We start from the raw sequence: 17,740 nt of genomic DNA on the forward strand, positions 1-17,740 counted from the left end.
GCCAAGAGTTTGAGATCAGTCTGGGCAACATAGCAAGATGTCATCTCTACAAAAAAAAAAAAAAAATTTTTTTTTAATTAGCCGGGTGTGGTGGCATGCACCTGTAGTCCAAGCTATTCAGCAGGCTGAGGCAGGAGAATCACTTGAGCCCAGGAAATTGAGGCTGCAGTGAGCCATGATTGTGCCATTGTACTCCAGCCTGAGCAACAGAGCAAGATCCTATCTCAAAAAAAAGATTAATTAAATTTAGCTATTGCTTTGTTGAAGTAACTAATTTTTCTGGTTATCCCATAACTTTGGATTTTATCCTGGACCTTGTAAATGTTACGTTGTACAGAATCTGAATTCTGTTATATTCTGAAGAGAATTAGTATTTTTGTTTTAATGGGGAATTAACTTGATTAGACTTAATCTATAATCTCCGTTTCTCCCGTGGTGGGTCAAATCACAGTTTTCTTTTAGCCTTAGTTGCTAGCTGCTTTGCGTCTGCCTTGGATATGCATGGTTCAGAGGTGAGCCAGTGACATGGGTAGAGCTCATCCACAGAATTTGAGATTCCCATTTCCTGCTCTCTTCTCTCCAGAACTCCCTCTGGTGGCCATACTTGCCCCAACTTCCATCTCTTGGTTCCTCAGGCTAAAAATATGGCAGGCTTTCTAATGGAGTTTTAGACACTCTATACTATGCTAGGACTACAGCTCACTTTCAGATCAAAACCACAAAAACAGAAAATTCACCTCATGTTGATCTTTTTCTCCAACTTTTTACTGCCTTACAATATCTGCCTGCTTTATTCATTTGGCAACACTGTCAGGTAGTTTTTGGATTTTGCCCAGTGTTAACTGTAGGAGGGCCAGACTGTCAGGGGCTTACTCCATCATACCAGAAACAAAATAAGCACAGCTTTACCTTTAGAAGATAGCCAGAATCCAAGCCCATCGTCTGTCATCTGGTCACTGCAAAGGCTTTCTTTCTTTATCTAGTTTTTTTATTTATCCTTAAGTAAATAAGGGTGACACGGCTGCCAGGAATTTGATCCCTTGGCTCCACCTCATTAATTTGGAAATCATTTAGAGATCAAAGGATGAGAGGATGGGAGAAATTAAGTCTCTTCCCTGGAAGGTAGCCCCACAGTAGGTGTATCTTCTCAGTAAGGCCTACCCTGACAATCTTATTTAGCATAGCAAATCTCCCTTATACTTTACTTCTTCTATTCCATAACACTTATCCCTTCGAATATGATACAATTTCCTTATTTCTATTTACTGTCTGTCCCTATTATGTAAGCTTCATGAGAACATGGATTTTTGTGTGTTTTATCCACTGCCATATTACTAGAGCCTGTAGCAGCACAAGCACATAGCAGGTGTAAAAATAAACATTTGGTGCATAAATAAATGACTTTATCAAACACTGTAACTTCTACCTCTGATCTCACTTAATTCTCCACATTCCTCTCCTCACAGAGGATTTTTTTGATATGTGAGATGCATCAGTCATTCTGCTCTACCTTGTCCTACGTATTATGTTTTAAGCAGAGAAGAAGTCAAATTTCTTGTAAACAATGTGAAACTTTCTAAAGAACCTGATCTTTTCTTTCACTGTTTTTATCTAGACTCTGCAGGATGATACATTAAAAATTTTCCACAGCCTAACAGCTAGACTCAGAACATAATGAAGGATGGCATATACAGAACAGCAGTTTCTGATCTTACTTTCAGATGAAAAAGGCAGGTTTAACCATAGGCCAAAGTATATATCTAAAGTAAAAGTTTCACTGTGTCTATCTCTCAAAAGACTTTCACTTTAATGCTTCCGAGTAAGAGCTGATGTGTTGGGCATATATGTAGAAGCATGTCAAGACAGCCTGACCACTAGTATGAAATATATTTAGCTTTAAACCCTATTTGAATTCATGCTGTCTGTATTTTCAGTTTTGAGTTATGTAACAAAATATACTGATGAAAAACTTAGCAGGGCAACAGGATTATAAAGTTTCACTTAAACATCCATTTGTTGGCCTCCTCATCCATAGGGCACAGAAATCATTAGCTTTCTTTGTGGATGTGTGAGAAAGAGAAAGAAAAAGAGAGAATACTATTAATTTCTCTAGCCCCTCATAATTTTTAGGGAAGATATGTATACTGACAATGACAGACCAGAGAGCAGGGTAGAAAAAGAAAGTGATGTTAACAGTTACCAGAGACAAGGTACCAACTCCTCTCTTATTTCTGCCGGGACTCACAGAAAATCTTTGTGAAAATGTTGGTTAGTGAGCTGGAGTCTATGTCCTGGACCAAGTTAAGACAGGCTAGACTTTACCATGGGGCCTAGGGTCGAAGGACCAAGACTAAATTGCAGGTCTATTAGTGGACTACCTAAATCCTGCAGATAAGCTCTAGCTGCGTTACATACATAACCTCTTTTGCAGAAGGAAACAAAATTGTTTGCTTTAATAAAAAAGTGCTCACCCATCATTTTAAAATGAAATTTATCTCCAGGGTCCCCTAAGATTTTCACAGAGGCAGATTATCTCATTTGGGTAGAATGCTTGACTCTCAGGGAGAGCCCTCTATTTCAATTATAGAAGCAACTGATTTTCAAGAAAAAGTTTATTTTATGCAAGGTATCTTGAATGCTGAAAAAACTCCAAGAGAGTAAGAATGGGACTTTGGGCCAGGCACGGTGGCTCACGCCTGTAATCCCAACATTTTGGGAGGCCAAGGCAGGCAGATCATGAGGTCAGGAGTTCAAGATTAGCCTGGCAAACATGGTGAAACCCCATCTCTAATAAAAGTACAAAAATTAGCTGGGCATGGTGGTGGGCACCTGTAATCCCAGCTGCTCGGGAGGCTGAAGCAGGAAAACAGTTTGAAACCGGAAGGCGGATGTTACAGTGAGCTGAGATCGTGTCACTGCACTCCAGTCTGGGCAAAAGAGCAAAACTCCGATCGGTGGCTGGCAAGATGGTCAAATAGGAACAGATCTGGTCTGCGGCTCCCAGCGAGATCAACGCAGAAGGCAAGTGATTTCTGCATTTCCAATTGAGGTACCCAGCTCATCTCATTGGGGCTGGTTAGACAGTGGGTACAGCCTATGGAGGGTGAGCTGAAGTAGGGTGGGGCGTTGGCTCACCAGGGAAACACAAGGAGTCAGGGAACTCCAGCCCCTAGCCAAGGAAAGCCGTGAGGGACTGTGCCATGAGGGACAGTGTACTCTGGCCCAGATACTATGCTTTCCCCACGGTCTTCGCAACTCACAGACCAAGAGATTCCCTCAGGTGCCTACGCCACCAGGGCCCTGGATTTCAAGCACAAAACTAGGCGGCCGTTTGGGCAGACACCAAGCTAGCTGCAGGAGTTTTGTTCATATCCCAGTGGCGCCTGGAGCACCAGTGAGGTGAGACAACCGTTCACTCCCCTGGAAAGGGGGCTGAAGCCAGGAAGCCAAGTGGTCTAGCTCAGCAGATCCCACCCCCATGGAGCCCAGGAAGCTAAGATTGACAGACTTGAAATTCTCGCTACCAGCAGAGCACTCTGAATTCAACCTGGGATGCTGGAGCCTGGTAAGGGGAGGGCCAGCCACCATTACTGAGGCTTGAGTAGGCAGTTTTCCCGTCACAATGTAAACAAAGCCACCTGGAAGTTCGAACTGGGTGGAGCCCACTGCAGCTCCACAAAGCCTCTGTAGCCAGACTGCCTCTCTAGATTCCTCCACTCTGGGAAGGGCATCTCTAAAAGAAACTCAGCAACCCCAGTCAGGGCCTTATAGAACAAACTCCCATCTCCCTGGGACAGAGCACCTAGGGGAAGGGGCGGCTGTGGGCGCAGCTTCAGCAGACTTAAGTGCTCCTGCCTGTGAATCTGAAGAGAGCAACGGATCTCCCAGCGCAGCGCTTGAGCTCTGCTGAGGGACAGACTGTCTCCTCAAGTGGGTCCCTGACCCCTGTGCCTCCTGACTGGGAGACACCTCCCAGCAGGGGTCGACAGACACCTCATACAGGAGAGCTCTGGCTGGCATCTGGTGGGTGCCCCTCTGGGATGAAGTTTCCAGAGGAAGGAACATTGCTGTTCTGCAGCTTCCGCTGGTGATACCCAGGCAAACAGGGTCTAGAGAGGACCTCCTGCAAACTCCAGCAGACCTGGAAAGCTAACAAACAGAAAGAAATAGCATTAACATCAACAAAAAGGATGTCCACACAGAAACCCTATCCAGAGGTCACCGACATCAAACATCAAAGGTAGATAAATCCACAAAGATGAGGAAAACCCAGTGCAAAAAGGCTGAAAATTCCAAAAACCAGAATGCCTCTTCTCCAAAGGATCACAACTCCTCACCAGCAAGGCAACAAAACTGGACAGAGAATGAGTTTGGTGAATTGACAGAAGTAGGCTTCAGAAGGTGGGTAATAACAAACTCCTCCAAGCTAAAGGAACATGTTCTAACCCAATGCGAGGAAGCTAAGAACCTTGAAAAAAGGTTAGAGGAATTGCTAACTACAATAACCAGTTTAGAGAAGAACATAAATGACCTGATGGGCCAGAAAAACACAGCACAGCTTCACTTCGTGAAGCATACACAAGTACCAATAGCCGAACTGAGCAAGTGGAAGAAAGGATATCAGAGATTGAAGATCAACTTAATGAAATAAAGTGTGAAGAAAAGATTAGAGAAAAAAAAAAAGAGAAAAAGAATGAACAAAGCCTCCAAGAAATATAGGACTATGTGAAAAGACCAAACCTATGTTTGATTGGTGTACCTGAAAGTCACGGGGAGAATGGAACCAAGTTGGAAAACACTCTTCAGGATATTATGCAGGAGAACTTCCCCAACCTAGCAAGAAAGGCCAACATTCAAATTCAGGAAATATAGAGAACACCACAAAGATACTCCCCGAGAAGAGCAACCCCAAGACACAAGAGCAACCCCAAGACACATAATCGTCAGATTCACCAAGGTTGAAATGAAGAAAAAAATGTTAAAGGCAGCCAGAGAGAAAGGTCGGGTTATCCACAAAGGGAAGCCCATCAGACTAACAGTGGATCTCTCTGCAGAAGCTTTACAAGCCAGAGAGAGTGGGGGCCAATAGTCAACATTCTTAAAGAATTTTCAACCCAGAATTTCATATCTAGCTAAACTAAGCTTCATAAGCAAAAGAGAAATAAAATCCTTTACAGACAAGCAAATGCTGAGAGATTTTGTCACCACCAGGCCTGCCTTACAAGGGCTCCTGAAGGAAGCACTAAATATGGAAAGGAAAAACCAGTATCAGCCACTGCAAAAACATACCAAATTGTACAGACCATCGACACTATGAAGAAACTGTATCAACTAATGGGCAAAATAACCAGCTAGCATCATAATGACAGGATCAAATTCACACATAACAATGTTAACCTTAAATGTAAATGGGCTAAATGCTCCAATTAAAAGACACAGACTGGTAAATTGGATAAAGAGTCAAGACCCATCAGGAGACCAATCTCACATGCAAAGACACACATAGGCTCAAAATAAAGGCATGGAGGAATATTTACTAAGCAAATAGAAAGTCAAAAAAAAAAAAGCAGGAGTTGAAATCCTAGTCTCTTATAAAACAGACTTTAAACCAACAAAGATCAAAAAAGACAAAGAAGGGCATTACATAATGGTAAACGGATCAATGCAACAAGAAGAGCTAACTATCCTAAATATATATGCACACAATACAGGAGCACCCAGATTCATAAAGCAAGTTCTTAGAGACCTACAAAGAGACTCAGACTCCCACACAATAATAGTGGGAAATATCTAAAATCTATGCCCTAACATCACAATTAAAAGAACTAGTAAAGCAAGACCAAGCAAATTCAAAACCAAGCAGAAGACAAGAAATAACTAAGATCAGGACAGAATTGAAGGAGATAGAGACACGAAAAATTCTTCAAAAAAATCAATGAATCCAGGAGTTCATTTTTTTGAAAAGATCAACAAAATAGACCTCTAGCCAGACTAATAAAGAAGAAAAGAGAAAAATGAAATTGATACAATAAAAAATGATAAAGGGGATATCGCCACTTATCGCACAAAAATACAAACTACCACCAGAGAATACTATAAACATCTCTACACAAATAAACTAGAAAAATATAGAAAAAATGGATAAATTCCTGGACACATACACCCTCCCAAGATTAAACCCGGAAGAAGTCAAATCCCTGAACAGACCAACAACAAGTTCTGAAATGGAGGCAGTAATTAGTAGCCTACCAATCAAAATAAGCCCAGGACCAGAGAGATTCACAGCCGAATTCTACCACAGGCACGAAGAGGAGCTGGTACCATTCCTTTTGAAACTATTTCAACCAATAGAAAAAGAGGGACTCCTCCCTAACTCATTTTATGAGGCCAGCATCATCCTGATACCAAAACCTGGCAGAGACACAACAAAAAAAGAAAATTTTGGGCCAATATCCCTGATGAACAATGATGCAAAAATCTTCAATAAAATACTGGCAAACCCAACTCCAGCAGCATATCAAAAAGCTTATCCACCATGATCAAGTTGGCTTCATCCCTGGGAGGCAAGGCTGGTTCAACATATGCAAATCAATAAATGTAATCCATCACATAAACAGAACCAATGACAAAAACCACATGATTATCTAAATAGATGCAGAAAAGGCCTTCGATAAAATTAAACACCGCTTCATGCTAAAAACTCTGAACAAACTAGGTATTGATGTAACATATCTCAAAATAGTAAGAGCTATTTATGACAAACCCACAGCCAGTATCATACGGAATGGGCAAAAGCTGGAAGCATTCCCTTTGAAAACTGGCACAAGACAAGGATGCCCTGTCACCACTCCTATTCAACATAGTATTAGAAGTTCTGGCCAGGGCAATCAGGCAAGAGAAAGAAATAAAGGAAAGAGAGGAAGTCAAATTGTCTCTGTTTGCAGATGACATGATTGTAAATTTAGAAAACTCCATCGTCTCAGCCCAAAATCTCCTTAAGCTGTTAAGTAACTTCAGCAAAGTCTCAGGATACAAAATCAATGTGCAAACATCACAAGAATTTCTATACACCAATAATAGATGAGCAGAGAGCAACATTATGAGTGAACTCCAATTCACAATTGCTACAAAGACAATAAAATACCTAGGAATACAACTTACAAGGGATGTGAAGGACCCCTGCATGGAGAACTACAAACCACTGCTCAAAGAAATCAGAGAGAACACAAACAAATGGAAAAACATTCCATGCTCATGGATAGGAAGAATCAATGTAATGAAAATGGCCATACTGCCTGAAGTAATTTATAGATTCAATGCTATCCCCATCAAGCTACTACTGACTTTCTTCACAGAATTAGAAAAAACTATTTTAAATTTCATATGGAACCCAAAAATAGCCTGCATAGCCAAGACAATCCTAAGCAAAAAGAACCAAGCCAGAGGCATCATGCTATCTGACTTCAAACTATACTACAAGGCTACGGTAACCAAAACATCGTGTTACTGGTACCAAAACGGATATATAGACCAATGGAACAGAAGAGAGGCCTCAGAAATAACACCACATGTCTACAACCATCTGATCTTTGACAAACAACACAAACAAGCAATGGGGAAATGATTCCCTATTTAATAAATGGTGTTGGGAAAACTGGCTAGCCATATGCAGAAAACTGCAAGTGAACCCATTCCTTACACCTTAATACAAAAATTAACTCAAGATGGATTAAATTGCTGCCTGTTCTCTCCTCTGGAAGCTTTGTCCCAGAGGGGCAACTGCCAGATGCCAGCCAGAGCTCTCTTGTATAAGGTGTCTGTAGGCCCTTACTGGGAGGTGTCTCCCAGTCAGGATATATGGGGGTCAGGGACCCACTTGAGGAGGCAGTCTGACCCTTAGCAGAGCTCAAATGCTGTACTAGGAGGTCCGCTGCTCTCTTCAGAGCCATCAGGCAGGGACATTAAAGTCTGCTGAAGCTGCACCCACAGCTGGTCCTTCCCCCAGGTGCTCTGTCCCAGGGAGATGGGGGTTTTATCTATAAGTCCCTGACTGGGGCTGCTGCCTTTTTTTCAGAGATGCCCTGCCCAGAGAGGAGAAATCTGGCAGTCTGGCCACAGCAGCCTTACTGAGCTGCAGTGGGCTCCACCCAGTTCAAACTTCCCAGCGGCTTTGTTTACACTGTGAGCATAAAACCACCTACTCAAGCCTCAGTAATGGCAGACGTCCCTCCCCCAACCAAGTTCGAGCGTCCCAGGTCGATCTCAGTCTGCTGCTGTGCTGGCAGTGAGAATTTCAAGCCAGGGAATCTTTTAGTTTGCTGGGCTCCATGGGGGTGGGACCTGCTGAGCCAGACCACTTGGCTCCCTGGCTTCAGCACCACTTTCCAGGGGAGTGAACAGTTCTGTCTCACTGGCGTTCCAGGTGCCAATGGGTTATGGAGAAAAAAAAACTGCAGCTAGTTCAGTGCCTGCTCAAATGGCTACCCAGTTTTGTGCTTGAAACTCAGGTCTCTCATGGGTTAGGCACCAGAGGGAATCTCCTGGTCTGCGGGTTGCAAAGACCATGGGACAAGCGCAGTATCTGGGCTGGAGTGCACAGTTCGTCAGGCTCAGTACCTCATGGCTCCCCTTGAGTAGGGGAGAAAATTCCCCAACCCCTTGCACTTCCCAGGTGAGGCAATGCCCCGCCCTGCTTTGGCTTGCCCTCCATCGGCTGCACCCACTGTCCAACCAGTCCCAACGAGATGAACCAGGTACCTCAGTTGAAATGCAGAAATCACCCACCTTCTGCATCAATCTTGCTGGGAGCTGCAGACCAGAGCTCTTCCTATTCGGCCACCTTGCCAACAATCCATCTTTTTTTTTTTGAGACCCAGTCTCACACTGTCAGCTGGGCTATAGTGCAGTGGCGTGATCCCGGCTCAGTGCAACCTCTGCCTCCTGGGTTGAAGCGATTTTCCTGCCTCAGCCTCCTGAATAGCTGGGCTTACAGGAGCCCGCCACCACACCCAGCTAATTTTTTGTATTTTTGGCAGAGACGGGGTTTCACTATGTTGTTCAGGCTGGTCTCAAACTCCTGACTTTGTGATTTGCCCTCCTCGGCCTCCCAAAGTGCTGGGATTACAGTCATGAGCCATTGTTCCTGGGCCACAATAATGGAATAGTTTTAACTGTTTCATATATTGGACTTTTTCATAAAATTTAGCTTGAAGAATGGATTTTTACACACACATACACACTCTCACACACACAAATAAAGTTTACAAACATCTGGATAGTAGGAAAAGAAGAGCAGCCAGAATCCATATCCACACAGCCCTGGCCTGTAGTCTTGCCTATGTGCAACAGTTTTAGCTTTCATCAATACCACTACGACCTTCTCTACAATAACTTTCCCAAGGGCACATACTAGGAGCCATTGGTGATAAGGAAAATTCACATGTCCTGATCAATGGGTGCATCATTTTATCCCTATGCCAAAGTAAAGCATAGTGTATTAATATTTTTGTCAAGATCAGAGGCACTGTGGGGCGTGCAAATTAACTGTTTTTCTTTTGCATTCTGTTATAACTTCCATTTCTAATTTTCCCACATGTAATATATAATTGGAAAAGTGAAAAATCTGCTTTCGAATTTAAAGTACTAAAGCAAGTAAAAGCCATAAAGCATTCCTAACACAAGAAGTTCCCAAGCAATATAAAAGAAACTCAGAAGATGTTCTCCTTTCATGGGCTGCCCAGACAAGACACCATCAGCCCCCTTCTTCTGCAAACCCTCTCTTCCACATGCAGCAAGCCAAGGCCCAGGGCTTCCTGCACTCTGGGGCTGTGTGTCTCTGCTGCATTTGCTTGGTTCTATGTTTCTCCTATGCCTTTTCTGTGGTATTAAATAGATGCATCCTTTTCTCTCTGTGAGGTGGTGATAGCCAAGACTCGATTTTGAGCTTCTATGTGGAAAAAGTCATAAAAAAGGCAGCCACCCATGGTATGGTTTACATGACTTAAGGGCACATGGAGAATTGGGGCCAAAACTCCTAGCTAATGAGATGAGGTTACTTTATCTTGTTTTGCTTCTTCTGTACATCTGTCTTCTCTGATGGCCAGAGATGCCTATGACCCATACCATCCTAACATAGAACCTTACCAGAATTTCCAGTGACTCTCACCTGATCTGCTTGCCTTCCCTCATGTCATATAAGGAAAAGAAGACATCGGTGTCTTCCCCAATAGTATTGTAAGTGAAACTCTTCAGGCTGAGGAAGAAGTGATGTGGCACTGGCATCCGACATGTTTCCCCATGACGTGGGCGCATTGTATCTACCTAATGAGGAAGAAAAAAACCCAGTGATTTTTATTTTAGTTATTTTTTATATTGATCATTAAAAGGTGGAAACTAAATTACAAACTCTTTTCACACTACTGAAGGAGATTATTTGAGAAACTGAAGATGTTTTCTCTGCTTGTAGAGGATACTGCATCAACAGACTTGGGTTGAGGTGGGCAAGCAAGCAGCTGGGAGGACTAAACAGTGAAAGAAATATAGGGACAGTAATTCCAACTTACAAGTGAACTAAAAATCTCCACCAGGTGACAAATATCTTAATTCTCCAGGAAACCATTTTCTTTTTTCTTTTTGAGACAGAGTCTCACTTTGTCACCCAGACTGGAGTGCAGTAGCATGATCTTGGCTCACTGCACTCTTACTCCCGGGTTTAAGCAATTCTCCACCCTCAGCCTCCTGAGTAGCTGGGATTACAGGCACCTACCACCATGCCCAGCTAATTTTTGTATTTTTAGTAGAGACAGGTTTCACCATGTTGACCAGGCTGGTCTCAAACTCCTAACTTCAGGTGATCCGCCTGCCTCGGCCTCCCAATGTGCTGGGATTACAGGCATGAGCCACCGCGCCCAGCCCAGAAAACCATTTTCAAAGTCATTTTAAAGAAATACCATTATGACCCCAATGCGCTTAATTTACACTGTTACCTCGTAATAGTTACCATTCCAAATAACATTTTTATTTTCTCCCAGACTGATTCACTTTAGTTTCAGTCTGCTTTGATTGTGCTTATGCCAATTTGCACAGTAGAAGTAGAGTCTGGCCAAAACTGTTTAGAGGTCAAGCCTCCTCAGATAAAGACACCACACAGTCAAGAAGTCAGTGGTGTCTGTCATTTCCTGGTGTGTTCATATGTTGTAATCTCTTAACAGAAAAAGTTAGGGGAAAGGCTGGAAGACCCAGGAAAGCCACTTACCTGGGATGTGCTTTGCTGTACACTTTGCCGGCTAGATAAATGCTATGGGAAGAAGGAAAGAAAAATAAACTCTACCGGGAAAGAAACTACATTTTATTAAGAACTTTCTATATGCTGGGCAGTCTGCTATGCCTTTTATATTCATGATCTCATTTGATTCTGATAACTTTGTAAAATAAGTGTTATTCATATTTGGTGGAGACAACTAAGGCTTAGAGTAAGGACGTAATTTGCTGAAGGTCACATAGCAAGAAAGTGGCAAAATCCAGATTCAAACCTGAACCCTTCCACATCTGACTAACAGACAAGTCACAAGTGGGTGCCTGGTACTAAATTTTTGCTTTGCCACTGTCGTCTCCATATACTGTACCACTTTCTGAGCTGCCTGATCCAGCTTCTTCAGACTTTCCACAATGATGCCTTTAACAATAAAGGGCTCCCTCCCAAACACTTCCCCATGCTGTTCCTTTACTGCTGGCTGGCTGAAATTAGAAGAAGCAGATTCCAATTCAAGCTATGCCACTCAAAGACTGTGAAATTTCAGACAAATCACTTAATCTCTCCAGGAGACATTTTCCTGAACGTAAAATTCAGATAGGAGCCTGTATTACCTTCCTTACAAAGTTATTGTGAAGCTCAAATTACATAATGAGCGTCAGTATGATATAGAAGTTAGGGACCTAAGTGCAGAAGTGAGGACCCTAGGTTTTGAATTTTTAAAAAGTGTTTAAATTGATACATAATATTTTAAAATATTTATGAAGTGCATGTGATATTTTGATACATGCATACAATGTATAATTATCAAATCAGGGTATTTAGAATATTCATTGCCTCAAACATCTATCATTTCTTTCTGTTGGGAACATTTCAAATCTTCTCTTCTAGCTACTTTGAAATGTAGAATAAATTACTGTTAACTACACTCACCCCACTGTGCTATCAAACACTAGAACTTATTCCTTCTAACTAGATGTTTGTACTTGCTGAGCAACCTCTCTTCAACCCCACCACCCCACCATTCTCAACCTTTGGTAACCCTCTTCTATTCCCTATCTCCAAGAGATCCACATTTTTTTGTTTTTGTTTTTGTTTTTTAGCTCCTACATATGAGAGAACATGAGATATTTGTATTTCTGTGCCTGGCTTATTTCATTTAACATATTGACCTCTAGTTCCATCCATGTTGCTACAAATGACAGGATTTCATTCTTTTTATGGCAGAATAGTATTCCATTGTGCATATATGCCACATTTTCTTCATCCTTTCATCTGTTAACAAACACTTAGATTAATTCTATATCTTGGCTATTGTGAACAGTGCTGCAATAAACACAAGAGTGCCGGTGTCTCGTTGATATACTGATTTTTCTTTCTTTTTGATAAATATCCAAAGTAGGACTGCTGGATCAAATGGTGGTTCTGTTTTGTTTTTTGGGAAGTCTCATACTGTTTTCCATAGTGGCTGTACTAATTTACATTCCCACCAACAGTGTATAAGAGTTCTAAGTATATCAGTATATCAGTTCTAAGAGATTTTTAGTAGACTCTTTAGGTTTTTCTATATATAAGATTATGTCATCTACAAAGAGGGACAATTTGACTTCTACCTTTCCAATTTAGATGCCTTTTATTTCTGTCTCTTGCTTGATTGCTCTGGCTAGGACTTCAAGTACTATGTTGAAAAGGAGAATTAAAAGTGGGTATCTTTGTCTTGTTCCAGTCTTAGAGGAAAGTATTTCAGCTTTTCCTCATTCAGTGTGATGTCAGCTGTGGATGTGTCATATACAGCTTTTATGCTGAGGTATTTTCCTTCTATGTCTAACTTGTTGAGAGTTTTTAACAGGAAAAGATGTTAAATTTTATCAAATGCTTTTTCTGTGCCTATTGAGATGATCATATCGTTTTTGTCCTTCGTTCTGTCAATGTGATGTATCACACTGATTGATTTGCACATGTTGAACCATGCTTGCATCACTGGGATAAATTCCATTTGATTATGGTTTATAATCTTTTTGACATGTTGTTGGATTCAATTTGCTAGTATTTTGCTGAGGATTTTTGTGTCAGTGTTCATTGTGTTCATCAAGGATACTGGCCCATATTTTTTTTTCTTGTGTCCTTGTCTGACTTAGTATCAGTGTAATGTGTAATGCTGGTCTCGTAGAATGAGTTAGGATGAATTCTCTCTGCCTCAATTTTTTGGAACAGTTTGAGAAGAGCTGGTGTTAGTTCTTCCTTATAAGTTTGGTAGAATTCAGCAGTAGAGCCATACAGTTCTGGGTTTTTCTTTGCTGAAAGACTTTTTATTACTGATTTGATCTCTTTTCTTGTTACTGGTCTATTCAAGCATTTCATTTCTTCCTGATTCAATCTTGGTAGATTGTGTGTGTCCAGGAATTAATCCATTTCCTCTGGGTTTTCCAATATGTTTGCATATAATTGTTCATAGTAGTCTCTAATGATTCCTTGTATTTTTTTTTTTTTTTTGAGATGAGTCTCACTCTGTTGCCTGGGCTAGAGTGCAGTGGCAGAATCTTGGCTCGCTGCAACCTCCAACTTCTGGGTGCAGGTGATTCTCCTGCCTCAGCCTCCTGAGTAGCTGGGATTACAGATGTGCGCCACTATGGCCACCTAATTTTTGTATTTTTAGTACACATGGGTTTTTGCCACGTTGGCCAGGCTGGTCTTGAACTCCTGACCTCAGGTGATCCACCTGCCTTGGCCTCCCAAAGTGCTGGTACTCCAGGAGTGAGCCACCATGCTGGCTGATCCTGTGTATTTCTGTGACATCAGCCGTAATGTATCCTTTTTTGTTTCTGACTTTATTTTGATCTGTTGGGAACACCCTAAAATCTGGCCATAAACTGGCCCCCAAACTGGCCATAAACAAAATCTCTGCAGCACTGTGACATGTTCATGATGGCCATGATGCCCACACTGGAACGTTGTGGGTTTACTAGAATGAGGGCAAGGAACACCTGGCCCACCCAGAGTGGAAAACCACTTAAAGGCGTTCTTAAATCACAAACAATAGCATGAGGGATCTGTGCCTTAAGGACATGCTCCTGCTGCAGATAACTAGCCAAACCCATCCCTTTAGTTTGGCCCATCCCTTTGTTACCCATAAGGAATACTTTTAGTTAATCTATAATCTATAGAAACAATGCTTATCACTGGCTTGCTGTTAATAAATACATGGGTAAATCTCTGTTTGAGGCTCTCAGCTCTGAAGGCTGTGAGACTCCTAATTTCCCACTCCACACCTCTATATTTCTGTGTGTGTGTCTTTAATTGCTCCAGCGCCACTGGGTTAGGGTCTCCCTGACTGAACCGGTCTTGGCATGGACCTTCTTTTTTCTCGATTAGTCTAGTGGTTTCTTGATTTTGTCTTTTCAGAAAACCAGCTTTTTGTTTCGCTGATCCTTTGTATTGTTTTTTTTTTTTTCAGCTCTATTTTGTTTAGTTCTGCTCTGATCTTTATTATTTATTTCTACTAACTTTAGGTTTAGTTTGTTTTTCCTTTTTTGGGGTCCTTAAGGCACACCATTAGGTTGTTTATTTGAAATCTTTCCAATTTTTATGTAGGCATTTATTGCTGTAAACTTCCCTCTTAGTACTGCTTTTGCCATATCTCACAGAATTCGGATATGTTGTGTTTCCATTTTCACTTGTTTCAAGCAAGTTTTTAATTTCCTTTTTAATTTGTTCATTGACTCATTGCTCATTCAGGAGCATGCTGTTTAATTTCCATGTGTTTACACAGTTTACAAAGTTCTTCTTTTTATTGATTTCTAGTTTTATTTCCCTGTGGTCTGAGAAGATACTTGACATGATTTTGATTTTTCAAAATTTGTTGAGACTTGTTTGTGGCCTCATGTGCTGTATCCTGGAGTATGTTCCATGTGCTGATGAGAAAAATATGTGCTCTATACTGTTGAATGAATGTTTTGTAATGTCTGTTAAGTACATTTGTTCTATAGCACAGAGTAAGTCTAATGTTTGTTGACTTTCCATCTGGATAATCTGTCCAGTGCTGAAAGTGTAATGCTGAAGTCCCCAACTATTAATGCACTGGGGTCTGTTGAACTCTTTTGCTCTGATAGTATTTGCTTATATATCTGGGTCCTGTGGTATTGGATGCACATATATTTACAACTGCTATATCCTCTTGCTGAATTGATCCCTTTATCATTACCTAATGACCTTCTTCATCTATTTTTATGTTTTTTGATGTAAAATCCATTTTCTCTGATATAAGTATAGCTATTATTGCATGCTTTAGGTTTCTATTTGCATGGAATTTTTTTTTCCATCCCTTCACTTTCAGTCTATGTGTGTCGTTATAGGTAAACTGAGTTTCTTGTAGAGAACATATAGTTGGGTCTTGATTTTTTTAAAATTTTATTATTATTATACTTTAAGTTTTAGGGTACATGTGCACAATGTGCAGGTTTGTTACATACATATACATGTGCCATGTTTGTGTGCTGCACCCATTAACTCGTCATTTAGCATTAGGTATAACTCCTAATGCTAGCCCTCCCCCCTCCCCCCACCCCACAACAGTCCCTGGAGTGTGATGTTCCCCTTGCTGTGTCCATGTGTCCTCATTGTTCAATTCCCACCTATGAGTGAGAACATGTGGTGTTTGGTTTTTTGTCCTTGCAACAGTTTACTGAGAATGATGATTTCCAGTTTCATCCATGTCCCTACAAAGGACATGAACCCATCATTTTTTATGGCTGCATAGTATTCCATGGTGTATATGTGCCACATTTTCTTTATCCAGTCTATAATTGGTGGACATTTGGGTTGGTTCTAAGTCTTTGCTATTGTGAATAGTGCCACATTTTAAAAATCAATTCAGCCAGTCTATATTTTTTAATTGGAGAATTTAAACAGTTCACATTCAAGGTTGTTAGTAACAGGTAAGGACTCATTCCTGTTGTTTTGTTAATTATTTTGTGATTAATACATTCTTCATTTCTTTCTTCCTTGTTTGTTTGCCTTTAAGATTTGCTGTTTTTTTTTTATGATGGTAATGTTTAACTCCTTTCTCATTTGTGTATGTACACTACCAGTAAGCTTTATACTTTTGTGTGTTTTCATGATGGTAGACATTGTCCTTTCACTTCCAGATATAGAAATCCTTTAAACATTTCTTGTTGGACTGGTCTAGTGGTGATGAATTCCCTCAGTTTTTGCTTGTCTAAGAAAGATTTTATGTAACCTCCATTTAAGGATAGCTTTGTTGGGAATAGTATTCCTGGCTGACAATTCCCCTCATGCCCCCACCAATCCTTCACCCCAGAACTATGAATCTGTCATCCCATTCTCTCTTGGTCTAGAAGGTTTCTGCGGAGAAATGTGCTGTTAGTCTGGTGGAGATTCCCTTATATGTGACACGATGCTTTTAACTGTTTTTAGAATTATTTGTCTTTGATTTTTAATAGTTTGATTATATATATATATACCTTTAAAATCTTATTAGATTACGTCTATTTGGGGATATTTGAGCTTTCTGTATTTGGATGTCTTTATCTCTTGCAAGACTTGTGAAGTTTTCACTATTATCTCATTAGTAGGTTTTCTATATCTTTGCCCTTGCCTTCTCCTTGTGAAACTGCCAAAATTTGAATAGTTATTTGCTTCTGGTATCCTGTATGTCACATAAGCTTTCTTTACTCTTTTTTCTTTTCATCTGATTGATGTCAAAAAACCTGTCTTCAGATTCAGAAACTCTTTTATTTATTTATTTATTTATTTGAGATGGAGTCTCTCTCTGTCGCCCAGGCTGGAGTGCAGTGGTGTGATCTCGGCTCACTGCAACCTTCGCCTCGTGGGTTCAAGTGAGTCTCCTGCCTCAGTCTCCCAAGTAGCTGGGCCTACAGGTGCACATCACCATGCCTGGTTAATTTTTTTCTATTTTTAGTAGAGACAAGGTTTCACCATGTTGGTCAGGCTGGTCTCAAACTCTTGGCCTCAGGTAATCCACCTGCCTTGGCCTCCTAAAGTGCTGGGATTATAGCCATGAGCCACTGCACTTGGCTGGAAAGCCTTTCTTTTGCTTGATTTCATCTATTGTTGAAGCTCTTGATTGTATTTTTTATTTCATTCACTAAAGCTTCAGTCCCAGAATTTCTGTTTGGTTCCTTTCTATGATGCATATCTCTTTGTTAAACTTCGGCTCATGAATTGCTTTTCTGATTTTTTATTGTTTATCTGTGTTCTCTTGTATCTCACTGAGCTTCTTTAATCTTATTTTGAATTATTTTTCAGGGATTTCGTACATTTTCTTTTCTATGGGATCTGTTACTAGAGAATTATCGTCTTTGTTTGGAAGTGTCATATATCCTTGCTTTTTTATGTTTCTTGTGTCCTTACATTGATACGTGGACATCCAGTGTAACAGCTGCTTGTTCTAATTTTATAGATTGGTTTACATAGGGAAAGACTTTTTCCTATAGATGTATATTTAGTGTT

At 40.9% G+C, this 17,740-nt stretch overlaps 1 protein-coding gene across 5 annotated transcripts in view; it reads right to left on the reverse strand.

Annotated features, from left to right (window-relative positions):
* DOCK3 (dedicator of cytokinesis 3) overlaps positions 1 to 17,740 on the reverse strand; it is a 653,304-nt gene that overhangs the window by 276,765 nt on the left and 358,799 nt on the right. For all 5 annotated transcript variants that reach the window (XM_030811683.1, XM_030811684.1, XM_030811682.1 and 2 more), the window contains exons 8-9: positions 11,255 to 11,296; positions 10,166 to 10,320 (exon numbers count right to left, since the gene is read on the reverse strand). In XM_030811683.1, coding sequence (XP_030667543.1) covers positions 10,166 to 10,320; positions 11,255 to 11,296 — 197 coding nt within the window. The remainder of the gene's footprint in view (positions 1 to 10,165; positions 10,321 to 11,254; positions 11,297 to 17,740) is intronic.

Source organism: Nomascus leucogenys, chromosome 4 (assembly GCF_006542625.1).
Source record: "Nomascus leucogenys isolate Asia chromosome 4, Asia_NLE_v1, whole genome shotgun sequence".
Classification (NCBI taxonomy): Eukaryota; Metazoa; Chordata; class Mammalia; order Primates; family Hylobatidae; genus Nomascus; species Nomascus leucogenys.